At 41.7% G+C, this 16449-nt stretch overlaps 1 protein-coding gene across 1 annotated transcript in view; it reads right to left on the minus strand.

The window, feature by feature from the left end:
• FHIP2A (FHF complex subunit HOOK interacting protein 2A) overlaps positions 1-16420 on the minus strand; it is a 32671-nt gene extending 16251 nt beyond the window's left edge. Inside the window, exons 1-5 of the mRNA XM_080823572.1 lie at positions 16051-16420; positions 9593-9671; positions 4773-4942; positions 2624-2728; positions 2044-2166 (exon numbers count right to left, since the gene is read on the minus strand). Coding sequence (XP_080679698.1) covers positions 2044-2166; positions 2624-2728; positions 4773-4942; positions 9593-9671; positions 16051-16095 — 522 coding nt within the window. The 5' untranslated portion in view covers positions 16096-16420. The remainder of the gene's footprint in view (positions 1-2043; positions 2167-2623; positions 2729-4772; positions 4943-9592; positions 9672-16050) is intronic.
• Positions 16421-16449: the final 29 nt, after the last annotated feature.

The following is a 16449-nucleotide window of genomic DNA, read 5'->3' on the forward strand; positions in this document are numbered from 1 at the left end:
AGAGCAAAGACTGTTCCTAACCCACTTACCAAAGGCACTTAAACCGTAGTAGATGCACATAGGAGTTGCTTTCCATGAAAAGAGAGATTCGATTTCAGGGGATACTTGCCTGGGAACTGCAAAGTACTTTTATTCCTCTCTGTACTACAAGTAATACAGCTGCATTTCTCTGAAGATTCATTCAGTGAGTGTTAATTAAGCAGTTATTATACATTATACTGGATACTAGAGAAGCTGTGGGAACCCAAAGATTAACGAAACAGAGTCCCTGCCCTCGAGGAGCTTACTGATCAGCAGGAGGAAATGAAACACGTTTAAATAACCCTAACGCCAGGGAGACTGTAACCACCACATTAAAAGCTTATGAATAGTCTTGAGAAAACGGAGCTGCCTACACCTCAGGCCGTGAAGAAGCATGTGCTCTAAAGCCCGGCGTCTGGAGTCGTGAGGTCGAAATGTAGACATTTCTCTCAAGACAGGTGAACAAAGCGCATCGATCTCGCCGGCTATCAGCATATGTGTGCCCTTGCATTTGCTCTGTTTCTGATTGATGGTTGTGTCCTTCTGAATGAGTTTCAGGGATTTTGAGAAAAATTCCTTAAAGCTTAAGCTTGGACAAAAATCCATGCATCGAAAGTAACTAGGGTATCTAAGAAAACTTTAACTAAAGTGAACTTTGAGAGGAAAAATCTCAGACTTAGCCAGATTGAAATATTTGATATATTTATATCAAAACCTTAAAAAAAAAAATGGAGGCTCCTGAGTGGCTCAGTCAGGAAGTGCCTGCCTTCGGCTCAGGTCATGATCCCAGGGTCATGGTTCGATCCCATAACCTGAGCCAAAGGTAGACGCTTCATGACTGAGCCACCCAGAAGCCTCCATTTTTTTTTTTTTTAAGGTTTTAAGGCTGATTACATTTCTGTGACTTTCTGTGGAAGAGAAAACCTAGAACAGAAGCACATCAGTGATTGCTAGGGACAGGGGTAGAGTGAGAAGGGCTACAAGGGACCTGCGGGAGGGTGGTGGACCTGCTGTGTCGCGGTGGTAGTGGTGGCTACAGCACCATGGGTTTGTTAAGCTCAGAGAACCGTAGACCAAAAAAATGAAATTGCATTGTACCTCACCTGTACCTAATCTAGGGAAAAAAAGACAAAAAGAAACACAAAAAAATTTTTTTAAAAAACCTATCAATTTCTTTCTTTCTTTCTTTTTTTAAAGATTTTATTTATTTGAGAGAGAGAGAGAGAGACAGCATAAATGGGCAGAGAAGCAAAGGGAGAGAGAGAGAAGCAGAGTCTCGGCTGAGCAGACAGCCTGACATGGGGCTCGATCCCAAGACCCTGCGATCATGACCTGAGCGGAAGGCAGACACTTAACCAACCGAGCCACCCGGGTGCCCCCGCTAAATTAATTTTTCTACTATATTCCTAAATGACTTCACTGCAGAAAAAAACAAGTGAGTGACAGAAGAAAGTACACAAAGTGTTTTCTAATTTAAAACTGGGAGTAAAACCCAAAATATTGATTGATGGAATACGTAATGTGTGATCCAGTGACTGGCTAAGAAAAAACACAACAGAATACCACAGCGATCACAACTGCTACGCCAGGCTGGAGAGGTAACTCGCGATTGTATGCATACCGTCTAAATCCGCACACCCCATCCCTACCGACCTCAGGCTGATTACCTACGCTCCACATTCAAGTAAACTTGGCTGAAAACATTACAGATTAAAAGCTCCCGTGACTTCACTCTCCCTGACTTCCCCCCTCACGCTGCAGGCCTGCTAAGCCTTGACTCTGTTCTCGTCCAGGCCCTGCACTGCCCTGGGTATCCGGCTCACCTACTTTCTCTGAAAACTATCTTCCTCAGAAGATTTCAGGTTAAAACAAAACAGTGGTCTTCAACGAAAAATAATTCTGGGAAGTGAAACAAGCCATATGACACCCACGAAATTTAATTCCTTCTAATGTTATTTACAGAATTCTTCAAATAATTTTAATAAAAGCATGCTTCGAAGGTTGACAAGACGTGTACCATACCTCCAGAAAAAAATTAACCAAGTAAGGATTTTGCTTCAGCTTTGCACACACGATACAGAGAAACTGGATTTCTTCATTTTCTGTCGGTGTTGCAAGGACTTCCCCACAGAGTCGAATTAATTTCTGTTAAAGAAGTTAAAAAATTTTTTTCAAACTTACTTTTTATAAGTCTGTAAATAGCCATCTGTTTGCCTTAAGAGTATTTACGATTTTCAAATAATACAAATATCTTTCATTTTTCAGACAGAACACTACTTACCAGCACCTCTAACAAAAGAGATTTACTAGGAGTAAGTTTTTGAAATACATTACCCTAGAAAACTAATAAGCACACAATAAACTTCTTGAGAATTCATAGACATAAGTTAAAGGAAAAACTAATGTGTAAAATTTTAAGAGAAATATAGAAAGCGCATAGAATACAACGTCATGCATACAAAAAGCTCAAGTATTTGCTAATTTACACGTTATTTTGGGAACAATTTCCTTTCTTATTTTTCCTCTTAGAAAAATCACATTGAATTATTCATACACGAAAAGAACTGGAACCAAATACTGTTTTGCAAGGGAAACAAAATACCTGCACTGGCCTGTGGACGTTAATGTGTGGAAGCAACGGCTGCTGGATTCTCCCCAGGAGTTTAGTATAGAACACCAACACCTGCTGCTTCATTCCTGGAGGACACTGGGCACACAAGAACAGAAAAGCAAGTAAGGAGAGGACAGACGATACAAACACACTTACTCAAGAGCTTAAAGAACAGGAATGTGAATATATTTTGCCCCCAAAGTCAATGCAACCAGCCAACTAATAAGTCTTTCTTTTTTTTTTTTAAAAGAAGATTTTATTTATTTATTTGACAGACAGAGATCACAAGTAGGCAGAGAGGCAGGCAGAGAGAGAGGAAGGGAAGCAGGCTCCCCACTGAGCAGAGAGCCGGATGTGGGGCTCGATCCCAGGACCCTGGGATCATGACCTGAGCCGAAGGCAGAGGCTTTAACCCACTGAGCCACCCAGGCGCCCCTAATAAGTCTTTCAATATAAAATCATCAATCAATTATTAATGACTGGTATTCTAGAAATAAAATCACACCTTGGTATAGCACAGCCAGTGGACCCGCAGGCCGCTATGATGACAGCACGGTAACAACACGCTGCTGCAATCAGAGCTTGGTTCTGGCAACACCAACCTGTTTGCTTCCAAATGCTAGGGTAACCTCAAACTATTACGGTTAACTATGGCTAAAGCAAAGGCAGACTCTTGTTATTTACACTCATAACAGGCCACTAATAACTTTCCATCCCAGAGATGTAGGAGTAAACAAAGCCTTCGAAGATGTATATGTCAGTAAAGGGAATCCTCTGGTATAAAATACTGTGATTTACTCTAACAATGCTGTTTTGCATTAGATGCAAAATTATTTACATTATGATTATTATCAACAATGAATATTTAGTAAAGAAGTTTTTATAACATGCCAGCTGCTTTAAATCTTTGCTGGTAACTAGGTAAACCTGATGACTGCTTACACTGCGTGTTAAGAGAGCACAAACTAACAAGGTTACATGTTCTATGACTAACCAACCTGCTTACACTGCCTTGCAATTAAAATATAGTCACAAAATGAGCATTTCCACAGCATCATCATAGACAAGCTATCTGGAAATGGTATAAACGATAATCTTATGCACAATAATATTTTTTTAGATAGCAAATACTTTACATTATTCAGATAAACGCCTAATATTTACAACCACCGATATCAAAGTTAATTTATCAGTTCTACAATTATTGACATCCACTCAAAAATCAATTCATCTATATTCAACTTAGTGTTGTACCATCACTCTCTCCACACAGCAGAGGAGCAGACATCCTGCCTCAAAAATAAAACTGCAAGAATTTAACTTAAAATGAATTTGGAGTTTTAGACACTTAGTTAAAAGAAAACTTTCTATAATACCATTATTCATAAGTCTATTTGGTGTTTAAACATGTTGATTCTTTTTCCAGTTTGATTTTCACATATATTGCAGAAATTCACAGGACAAAAGTACAGATTTTGAGACTTGGGGGAGACCTTCGTGATCATCTGTTCAATTTTTAAAGAGAAGGAAGGTTAACCAAAGGGACTCTGACGGCCAGAGTGTCTTAGTGACAAAGCCAGGCCTCCCAACCGCAAGCCTAAGTTCTTCCCTTTTCCTCGCACCCCCAGCAGGCTTTGAAACTCGCCTTTGTATGTAGCCTTACAGTTTCCTGGTACAGAATAATATTTATATCATAAATACCAGCTTGCGGAGATTCATGAGGCCTAAAACTTAACGTGACTGCCCTCATCAGTAGAGGCAGCTGTCAGAGCATCGGTTACACTCTCTTTCAGGATTACAAAAATTAAGTCCTAGTTTCCTAACCCAGTTTACACTGGGCTCCTTCTCGCATCCTCTGACACCGAGTACACATATTCGAGCCTGTTTTCATAAACGTTTACACTGTAATTCTCAGCAGCCCGAGTACCAGTTGTCGCTATAGCATTAGGGGGCTTTGCTAGCTCTCTGGATAGTCCCATTCGTGCAGGCTGAACATTTTCTGTCCTTCACAAGCCTGACTTGAATCCCACCATGCTTGATACATACCTCTATAATTAAATTTAGTACTTGGCAGCTTCTTCACCTCTAAGACATTAATGCACATATTACCTGCCCAAGAACATGTGGGTGAGGAACTTACGTCAGCTTTTCCTAAGGTATATAATGTTTCCAAGATCTTGTGATGGAGCAAATATTCCATACACGGCCCTGTCACTCCGAACTCTCGCTCTCGTTCTTCTTGTAGCAAAATACCTAACATCTGGTCCAGATGAGAGGGAATGTTTGTATCTGTCACTGGGGCTTTATCATCTAAATAATAATAAAAAAAAATCATCAAACATTCAAACAATTTAAAACTGCCTATTTGTACCTAAAGTGCCCTCGGTATTTCTCTATTAGAATTCAAACTGAGAAAAATCTGAACTACACACTTATGTGAAATTTATATTCATGGTATATAATTATCCTTGCCAGGATTCAGGTGATTCTTTTTGCCATCTTCTTACTCAAAAATGGAATCAATATTCTGAAATATGTCCATGCATGATAATTCAAAATGAGACCCATTTATACAGAAATGGGAACATGATGAAGAAAAATACACATAACATCAAAATTTCGTATACACTTAACAACTAAAAACAATTTTTTTCAAATAGCTAGTTCAGAAGATCTGAAGTTCTATATCTGAATTTTAAATCTCTTTATATAGAAACAGATTGGCCTTAAACATTAAGCTGAACCAGGTAGGGTACGTAGAAAGGGCAAGTTCTGTTTTTGATTGCTACCGAACTACACTGTAACACTTACAGCCCCTAACTCATCTCCCACTGTGAAAACATAGAGGAGCCCAAAGAAAAATTTCTGGCATCTCTCATGAACAGACAGCTATTCCCAAAGTCAAAACTTCTTCTTAGGAGAATTCTTATTAAGTACTATTGATTTTTTAAGATAAAAATTCATCAATACTTCTTTGAGTTCACAGTTTGAGTTAAAGATCACATGATTTTATCAACCTATCCTTATTGTATGAGGGCTAAATTGCTCTTAATAAAATGTGAAGTTTTACAGAATGTTTAAATACAAAATATACTTGGCAGTGCCAAGTTCTTATCTATGTCTCTATTGTCATTTCCTGAGTACGTCCACAGTATGTGCCACACAATCCTAGTAAGCTATATATTTGATGTGTTGCTTTGCCTGTACATGTGCACATGTATGTATGTACACATAGGGTCAGCCATAACACTAACCCTAAAAAGTGTAACAACGGAAACACAAGGGTCAGCCTTGTTTCCAAGGATGACACATGTACCATATTTGATACACGACGTGGCAGGTACTAAAAGCACAGGGCCCTGCAGCTAGATAACTTGCATTCAACTCTTGGTTCTGTCACTTGTAGGTGGATGAGTGTGGCAAACTATTTTAGCCTCAGACACCACCCACCTGTAAAATGGGGCTAATCAACACCAGTAAGTGTTGTGTGATTCCAGTGAAACCATGTGTGTAAAGCTCAGTGCCTTCACACATAGTAAGAATTCAAGAAATGTTAACTTTCGATGTTTCATTTTGTATTCTAAAACGAGTAACTGGCCACTAACAGAAGATAATTTGTAAATTTATTTGAAATTTGTGTGTTTTTTTTTTAAATTTTCCCCTGTTCATTGCAGACTTTATATAAACATGCCAGGAAAGAATGAATGTTCAAGCATGGTCTGATTACAGTTATCAATGGAGAAAAAAGACCAGAAAGGCTTTGTAAATTGAGAGACAAATGAATTTTAAGTGTGACTTGACAGGATTAAAATCCTAGCTCCCAGGAAGACAAGCCACAGTTTCTGCCATCTATACCCTTCACTCCTAAGCTGCATGTAGGTCTCTGTGCCCCGCATATGCCCACTCCCTTCTACCTGAAATGCCTCTGTCCTCTTTCTCCATCTTGCACTTCCTACTCATCCTTGAAAACCCACATTATGGGCTCTACCTTCTTCTCTTTCTCCCTTCTTTATTCTCTGTGCCTGACACATACACATACATTCACCCCATACTTTATTATAATGAATTTATTTGTTTCTACTAACCCGCAAAAAAATCATTTAAAGCAAGAACTTAAAAGTCTTTCCTTTGAAGCATTTCCTTAAAGCTATGGACGAGTGAAAAACTCACAAGGGCTAAGGACCAGTCATTCGAAAAGGCAGCTCCTCTCAAAAAACTTTCTCATGGATCTGCTGTCTAAATATCCAAGTTAAGGTGGAAATTATATTTTATATGGAAAGGTATATACATATTTTGTCTCTAATTTTTACTTATTATACAACTATAAAGGATTTTTTCTTTTACGTTATCACCTGCGACCCCATCAGCTTCCTCAACTGGACTGAATGCCTGAATATTCTGTTTCAGGAGGTGCCAGACTTTGGCCTATGGGGCAAATCCAGCCTTGCCACCTGCTTATTCCGTGTTGGACCTTGAGAGCTCGTTTGAAGGCTCTAACCGGGAACGCAGCTACTTGTATACCCTTGATCGCAGAACGGTCCCCTCCTCTATCGGGGAAGGTCGTCCTCTTCGACCGAGCACGTGGCTTCGGGAGGGATGCACATGGAGCGGTGAGGGAGCTAGGGAGCCTAGCCAGCCAGATCAGCCAAATCAACCCTGGCGATCAATGGGGTGACAAATGTCGCAGCCAGAATGCCCTCACATCTATACGCTGTATTGGAACAAAGGACCACAATTCTTCACATACTGTTGATGGCTGCCTTGGCACAACTGAACTGAGCAGTTGCCACAGAGGCCAAAGGACCCACAGAGCCTAAAATATTTACTATCTAGCCCTTTACAGAAAGTTTGTCAACCTTTGACCCAATTTATTTCACATTTCCCTTACTCTCCATCCTTCTTATTCACTGAGAAAGACAGAACTCTTCAAGACTCTGTAGACCACATGCATCCTCCTTCTTCATCTGTGCTCTGCTCTCCACACCTTATTTTGACGGATGGACTGTCCACCTGCCTATTAAGGTGAAGCCCTCACTTGTGCACCATGCCCCACCCTCCCCCACCCCCACCTGTTTAAGGACATTGCTCAGAAATGGTCACATCTAACTCTGGTCCACCTTTCCCTCTCTACTAGATTATTCCATCAAAGTACAAACTGAAATATCTTCCATCTTTAAAAAAAAAAAAAAGTAAAACACTCTCTTGAGGAGCACCCGACTCACTCAGGCATAAGACCATATGACTCTTGATCTCGGGGTTGTGAGTTCAAGCCCCATGTTGGGTGTAGAGATTAAATAAATAAATACATGCACACATACATACAAATATACATACAAAAAATAAAACCCTCTCTTGAAACCACATCTCTCCCTGGCATTTAATGCTCCACTTCTCAGCTCCCCTTTCCACTAACATAAGAGAGCAGTCCATATGCACTGTCTATACATGTTCTCTGCCCATTTTCTCTTAAACGTACTACGATCAGGTCTCCTCTCTCTTCTTGCCATTAAAATGGTTCTTACCAAGTCCACTACTGAGCTCCTTGTGGCCAAGTCCAAAGATCCTTTCTCAGTATTAACCTGACATCAGCATCATCTGACGCAATGAACCCCTCTCTCCTTTTCCTCTAGCTTCTGGGACACCATTCTCTCTTGGCTGTCTTCTACCCCACTAGCAAAAGTGGTTTCCTTTGCTATTGTTTTTATGATCCCAATTTCTGAACATTGGGCCCAAGGGCTCCGTTTCTGAACAACTCTCTTCCATTCATCCTTACTCCCTAGACATCGCATCCAGTCTCACGGCTTTAAATCCTACTTACATATGATGACTTCAATTTCATATCTCTGGTTTAGAACTCCACCTTAAATTCCAGATTCCCATTTCCAACTGTCTACTCGCCACATCCAATTGGACATTATAGTTGGCATCTCAAATTTAACATGCCCAGAATACTCTTACAAACCTGTTCCTCCTGCAGTCTCCCTGTCCTGGTAAGTAGCTTTGCTATTTTCCAACTGCCTAAGCCCAAAACTTTGGAGTTTCTTCGACTCAGTCTCTCATACCCACCACCCAATCTGTCAACAAAGCTTTCTGCAAAATACACCTAGAATACAATCTCATCTTACCAACTCCACCCTGGTTTGAGCCACCATCGTTGCTCGGACCACTGCAATAGTCCCCTAATGGTCTACAGCTTCACCTCTGCGTTCTTCCAATCTAATTTTTTTTTTTCCACAGAAGCTAAAGTGGTCCCTTTAGAACAGATAATGTTACATGCTGCTCAAAACCCTCTATAGCTTCCCACCTCAGAGTAAGAGCCAAAGCCCTTATAATAGTGCACAAGGCCCTCTGTGACTGCACCCGGCTCCCATCTGATGTCACCTTACACTTTTGTCCTTGTTCACGTTGCTCTAGCCAAACCGGCTTCCTTGCAGTTCCTAGCATATGCCAAGCATGCTGTATGCTCCAGCCCCAGGGCTTCTGTGCTAGGTCCTCTTCCTGGAACCAACCCCCCAGGCTTGCTTCCTCTTTCCTTCAGATTCCAACTGAGAAGTCTGCTTCGGCCATGCGGCTTTCTCTAACTTACAATAGCAAACTGCCCCCCTTCTCCCCGTGTGTACACTTCTAACCCCTTAGCCTGCCTCATTTCCCCCTTAGCACCTGCCATCTGACACACTATGTGTATGTGTCCATTTAGTGCTCGCTTCTCTGTCGTCAAGATATAAGCTCTATTAGGACAGGGATTTGGTCTGATTCACTGTTCTACTGCCCAGTGCCTGGACCAATGCCTACACATAGCAGGTGCTCAACAGATACATTTTTAAAATCAATCTAAAAGAGGAATTAAAAGTACATTAACTTGCCTATAAATTTAAATATAAAATAACTTTGAAAAATGATTTGAAATATATTTTAGGATTTCATAAATTGTGTTCAATTAACATTAGCTTTGTTTCTTACCCGAAGTCTCTATGTAGTAATGGGTAATTGCCTTCCAGTGATAAACAAAATCTTCTTGTAAAGGAAGAGAAGGTGCAAGCTACACAAACACACACACACACAAAAAGACCACAACAATTAAGAAAATGGCATTAAATGTTTCCCATAAAGTATAACTCTGTATTTGTCTACTAAGAATACAAAAGCAGCATAAAAATAAGGGATGAGCATTAATTTGATTCTATATGTCCGATATCAAAGAGAAACAAAAGGAGTCAAAATCAAGAAAGTAAAAATGATTTATTAAGAAAGAAGAAAAAGATATTTATCAATATTATTATTAAACTACAAGGACCAGAACTTTTCTCTTCCTCCCCGAAACTGGTAACTACATATGGTTTCAAAAGTAACAGTGTTAAATGAAAAGATGCAAAATCCCATTTAAATTATCAGTAAGATGAAATTATCAGTAACCAGGGATCTTTGTACCTAGGACTTTGAAATGCAAAACAGTAAAAAGTTGCTATGTAATTAGTTACACGTCACCATTACAACAAATACAAAGTCAACCCTGTAATCTGATTAAAACTGTCCCCTACTTTCAGTGACATACAGTTGTAAACCTTTTCTTTTCAAAGCCTGGATTAGGCAGTGCATATTTTCAGCAAAATACCTATGGGAACAAGACACTATCAATTTAAATTCCACAAAGCCAAAATGTTTTACATTTCTCTAACTGTAACTCTAAAATTCACTTCAAAAATTTTAAGACCAAAATTCTATGCCTTCAGCCATCTCATAGCCAACTGGCCAAGTACTTCAGATGTGTTAAACAGATAAAGACCCGGATGCACCTTCCACAACACTGTCTTCTCCTTCAGCAGAGTGAGGGAGAGAGAGAGAATGCTCCCCCCAGTCCTACTACTGCCCATAAATTTTGGTCAGAAAGTTCACAACTGGCCCAGCTTACTTAAAAACAAGCAGGTTTCGAATTCTGGAGACCTAACGCATGGCACCATCATCTTTCATTTCCAGATACTTCATCTGAACTGATGACCCGAGAGATCATGTTATGCCAAACCTTCTACCTGTTCCATTTTGATTTCTTGGTGTCCTTAAGGAGAGACCTCAAAGCCTGAAATCCTAGTAAAACAATCTCAAAACTACTGGGCAAATTATAAACACTGGTCATAGACATCTTGCGTGCTTCAATCCAGATGAAATGTCCTTAGGAAAGAAGTGGACCTCAACACTGGGTGGCAATCACCAATGTTTCAATGCTAGCTCTCATGCCCTCCTGTGTGCATAGCTCTGAATCATACTGGGTTAAGAGATTCTAAGTATCCACCTCATTTCCAAATGGAGTGCTATGAAATTTTTAAAAAGGCTTTAAGATCTTTAACAAAGGAGTTAGGAACGTTTGGGATTAGTATCCTTCAAGAAGAACATGGGCAGAGAACTTACTTGGGAGACACTGAGGAAAAAAATTAGAAAGAAAATTATAAGTTACCTTGGGCAGATAGAATAATCTTCCCAGAACTTTAAGATTAAAAAAGTGTTTTAATCAGCTATTTGTTTTTAGGATTATCTTATATATATCAAAATTCTCTTGGTTTTTTTGGAACTTTTTTTTAATATACCATCTTTATATAGTTAAATAATTAAATGGACTAACAATTGGGATAAACCCAAATGAAAACTGGTGTTTCAAAAAAAAAGTACCTAATTGCTTCTCGGCCTTTTGGCTAAGATCAAGTGCAAAAAAAAAGTACCTAAATTCTTAAGTCTAAATATTTCGATCTGCTAAATTTTCCGAGGGTATCTCCTTGGTCTGTAGGGAATTACAGCGTCCTTGCTCCAGATTATTTTACCTGTGGGACTTAACTCCATTTCCAAGTCAAGTCACTAGGCCAGAGATCATACAGGATTTGTCTTGGGACCTTGGCTGTTACAGTCCAATTCAAAGCAGGACGGTGTTGCTTACCTGTGAATACCTCTCTTCCAGGAGTTTGATTTAAATAAGAAACCTATTTAAGTAGACAGTGAGACGTTCCAAATTGCTAACAACTTAGTAACAATCTTGTTCAAACATGAATAAACTTCCTTATTTATGCAAAACTTCCTACTAAAATTGTCTTTCATACTAATTCTAACATGCAAATTACCTGTTTTTATCATTGCATAAAATATACATTCATGCGATGGGTAAAAATTAAAAAAAGGAAGAGGTGGTGTGTGAATCAGCATGAGGGGATTCTCGTTTGAGTTAAGTTTTTATAAAACAGAGATGAAATTTTTGAAAATTCATGCAATCACACTCCCAACCCAAACTGGACCTGAGTGCCTACCTTGGGCAGGGCTCTCTCTGGGAAGCCTTACCAGACTTCTTGCCGAAGATCCAGTTCTTTCCACAAACTCTGTGGCACCCTCTCCCCGCTGCTCACTCTCCCTTAGCCCTTACCCCACATTTGTCATTGCTGATCTCCTCCGCTTGTCTGTGAACTCAAAAAGGGCTGGGATCGTGTTGTCTTTTTCATCACTGACTTCCCCGTTGATTTCCAACTCATGGCACAGAGTAAGCGTTCAGTAACACTCACCGAGTGAATAATCCAACACCACAGAAGTTGCTGTCATTTAATGAGTAGCTATGTGCCAGGCACAGCACTGCGAAGTTGACAATTCCTATTTGGTCTTAAATTATCTTCCAAGAAACTCTGATTTTCCCCAAACTCCTATTAAGATCCAAAGCCAGTTAATTGCCTCACCCAAGGAGAAACACTGCTTGTAACTAGAAACCCAGACCGTCTTTCTCCAGAAGGCTGACCACACAGAAGGACCTAGAGCAGTAACTCAGAGAAGAGCCATAGCACATCTGCCACATAAACTCCACCTGCTCTTTCTCTCACGTGTATCTTGAACATTTCAGGCTCTGATCTTCGAACATACTTCTTCCAACTTCCCTAAGACCCCACCTATCTGCCCAGCCTCTTTCAAGTCCAGCTCAAGTCCCCTTCCTCCAGAGGGCCTTCTCCAAGCCCCCCAATCCTAACTGCTTGCCCCCACAGAACTCACGGACTAAACAATCATCCAAAAATTAATAACAATAGTTCACATTTATGAAGCACTTACGATGTACCAGGCACTGCACTAGGCACTTCGTATATATTAACTCATTTTAATTTTCACAATAATCCTACAAGATGGGTATAATTACTTCCATTTTACAACGAGGAAACTGAAATGTACAAAGATTAAGTAACTTGTCCTGTGTAGAAGGGAGGGACAGCCGCAGGACTGAAACCCTGTTCTGGATGGCTCTAGGGGCCAGGCCTCACTCTTGTGCACTGTTTAATTTTTAATGTATTTGTTTTGTCTCCCCAATTAGGCCACAAGCATTGTGAGCAAGGACCCTGTTTCCTCCACACTGGGGCACTCTTTTGTGGTGGGCTCAATAAAACATTAGCTGAATGACTAAAGGACGAGAAGTCAGAGATCCTATCAGAAAAGATACACTTAAGAAAACACTATATATGTTTGATTTGAGGTTTTGATTCCCACGGCAGAAGACCTTTTAAAAAATTGCCAGTCCCAACAATCAACTCTTAACCGTAATTTGAAAAGAAAAGACTGAAATTCTGAAGGATGACTTCCATTGAATTAATTAGTTAGAAGTAGATAAATCTTTCTTCCCTTATCCTCCTGGAATAAATCTGCCCTCAAAGGGTGAAAGTGGCTGAAATTTAAAAAGAACCAGCCCCTGGCAGATTACCTAGGACAAACTAGGCCCTCACCAAATATTTAATTGTACCAAATGGAAAGTGTTCTACTTGTACTTTGGAGAAACCGTGCTAACACGATCTAGTCCAACCTAGGAACTAACTACAAGATTTCACTCTTATGACACGTGGCAACAGGCTAACAAAATGGATCACTGCAAAACTTACTGTCCAGTCATTACTATACTGAGGGAAGACTCATTTCTGAAAAGGGAAGCAAGAGTTATGTTACAATTTTTGTTTTTGATCAAGGTATGAATTTCTCTCCTAAGCTCAAAATGTAATGTATCAGCTCCATAACACATTTTCAAATACTAATCTTGAAAATCTTATATATTTTTTCCTTGTACTAGTTAACAGGAAGTGAGGAGAAACCATTAATTAAACAATAAGGACAAGTCTACATATAAAGCTCATTTAAATGAATATGTTTATCCGGTCGACTATAAAAAAAATTTGAAGATTTGAAGGCTGAACCAAATGAACAAAGAAAACCTATAAAGTGATAATATCAAAGTAGTTGAAAACAGCAACACTGAAAAAAGGTCATGTCAGCACCTGCACATAGGATAATGTCCCACCTCTGAAAAATCCAGACAATTAGGCTAACTGCAATACTATATCAGAAAATGCTAATTGAAAAAAAAAAAGAAGGAAAATGCTAATTGGGCACACAAATTAAAAGGAGTAGAGAGAAAAGTTAATGAAATGAACTGATGAATGATAAAAGTAGTTTATAGAAGAAAATACCAGGAAAATAAATAGAACCGAAAAAATGGAAACCAATCTTGGGCTGGGCAAAAACATTCTTTAAATACCACAAGAATGGCTTATTTATCATTATGTACGAGTTAGTTTCCAAGAGCGGAATGTAAAAAGGAAAAAGTTAGCCAAGTTTTTTTTTTTTCCCCCCGGATTTAACCTCCTATCAAGGTAAACTGGGAGGTACCACAGCTGAAAACACTAACTCTAATCCAATAAAAACATTAGTTTTCTAAATGTTAAGGATCAGGTACTAGGACCAGATGAACATAATCCACTTTTTCTCACCTCAGCCAAGTAGAGAAGCTGGATATTACAGAGTCAGAGTCAGACAATTTACATAGGTAGTTTGGGTGATGCTAGCATATATAGTTATAAAAAGATAATGAGGACAGACAACACAAGCCTCAGGATAAAAATGAGTCTTTACTGGGAGAGTATGAAAGCTATCTTACTTTTTCTAAGTACTTACTTCTGTATATCTCAACCTGATAGATAAAGGATGTAAATAATGTAATATATTTTGTATTCCCAATTATCTCAGTATCAACCTGTACTCAGTGTTAAAATTAAATGATTCTTGGTAATTTAAGTTAAGGAATAATATAAAATGTAAATGCCAGTGTTTTTATAAATCTTGGTTAACTTCTTTTAACATAAAGTTGTAGAATTTGTATAAGAAGGGGAAATTAAAAGTTGTCCTAAAGTCTAAAGCTGTCATTTCCTTCATGTGTAACACTGCTCTTCATTCATGAAAACATTCTTTGATTTGATACCCGTTTTGCCAAGAACCTGTGGTAGAGCTTAAATGATTTTTTAAACATTTCCCACATATCACTTAAAATAACAATTGTACTAAAGTTTTGTTTTCATTCTTCATTCTAAAAATCCATTTTATTTTTATCTGACCATAAAAATGATTCTATTGCCACTGGGGTTGTTTTTGTTTTTTTAAGTTGTGTGGATTTCAAGGTGCTCTATCACACAATCTAAACATAGAAAGAGAATGACAATTTTTCAATTAGCAAAGTACAGGTTTCTTTCACAGGATGCATTTTCCAACGTGGGCAGCTCTCCCTCAGTAAAGCAAACTAGACTTCTTATTATGAAAACAGCACCACAGTATTTTCTTTGTAGTTACTTGTCTTCTGCTAGTCTGGGTGTCTGAACGTCTCTCTACGCTGGTGTCTAAAATCCTCAAAGGGGAGAGTCCAGGAAGGGAAGGCAAGAAAGGAAACAGATGGTCTCGCCGCTGGGCGAGGGCTCGGAAGGGTCTCGACCACGCTCGACCAGACCCTCCGAGCTCCCATCTGTCTCCCGACCATCAGTACGGTGCAGCCGAGCTCGGCCTTGAGGCCTGCGAAGGCAAAGCCAGCAGGATTACGAAACGGGGTCCGGCGGGCAGCCTCCTCCAGAGCCGCCCCCTCCAACCCCAGCAGGGCACACCTTCCTGCCCACCCCACCTTCCACAGTCAACACGACGGCGAGCCAAACCCCGCCCGGGCCACGTCTGGCCGTCTCTTTTGTCCCGCTCCACGCTGACCACCTTTTTCCGCAGCAGGTTAACGGTCCGGAGTCCGGGGGTGCGCCCTGCGGCCCCGCCAGGTGCTCCCCGCCCCCTGTCCCCCTCCGGCAGGCAGGCGACCCCCGCGCCGCCCCGGAGCGCGCGTCCCGCCCGGGCACCCCCGCCCACCCTCCCGCAGCCGCACTGGGGCCCGCGCCCGCCCGGGGCAGGACGGCGCCGAGGGGGCCTGCCCCGAGCCAGGCCCGAGGCCCGGGCGCCCCGACGGCCCCGCCGCGCCCCGGAGCGCCCGCCCCCGCCTCGCCGCCCTCTCCCCACCCCCCGCGGGATCCCGGCCGCCGAGGCCCGGGCCGAGGCCGCAGGGAGCGTAGGCCGTCGCCATCCCCGGCCTGTCGTGAGCCCGCTGCCCGCGGCCTTACCGCCTCCACGGCGTGCTGCAGGATGGAGGTGAACTTGGAGAACATCTTGTCCCGGGACTGCAGCAGCCTCTCCCGGGACGACCTGGAGAGCTCCTCGATCCGCCGCCGCCGCCCCTGCTGCGGCTGCCGGGGCCGCTCCAGAGTGAAGGCCGGTGCGGGGCGGGCAGGACGAGCAGAGGGCCGAGGCGGGCTCGGGCCCGAGCGCTTCGGGGGTGCGCGGGCGGCGCGGCGGCGGCTCCGGCGGGCGCTGGGGCGCGGCGGGCGGCGAGCAGGGCGTTCGGCTCCGACTCGGGGCCCCGCGACGCTCCGGCGGCGGCGGCTGCGGCTCCGGTTCCGACACGGTGGCAGCCCGGCTCGGGTTCCTTCCGCCCGCTCTGCCCGCCGCGGCCTGCAGGGGGC

This window comes from Martes martes (genome assembly GCF_963455335.1).
Source record: "Martes martes genome assembly, chromosome: 14".
NCBI classification, from domain to species: domain Eukaryota; kingdom Metazoa; phylum Chordata; class Mammalia; order Carnivora; family Mustelidae; genus Martes; species Martes martes.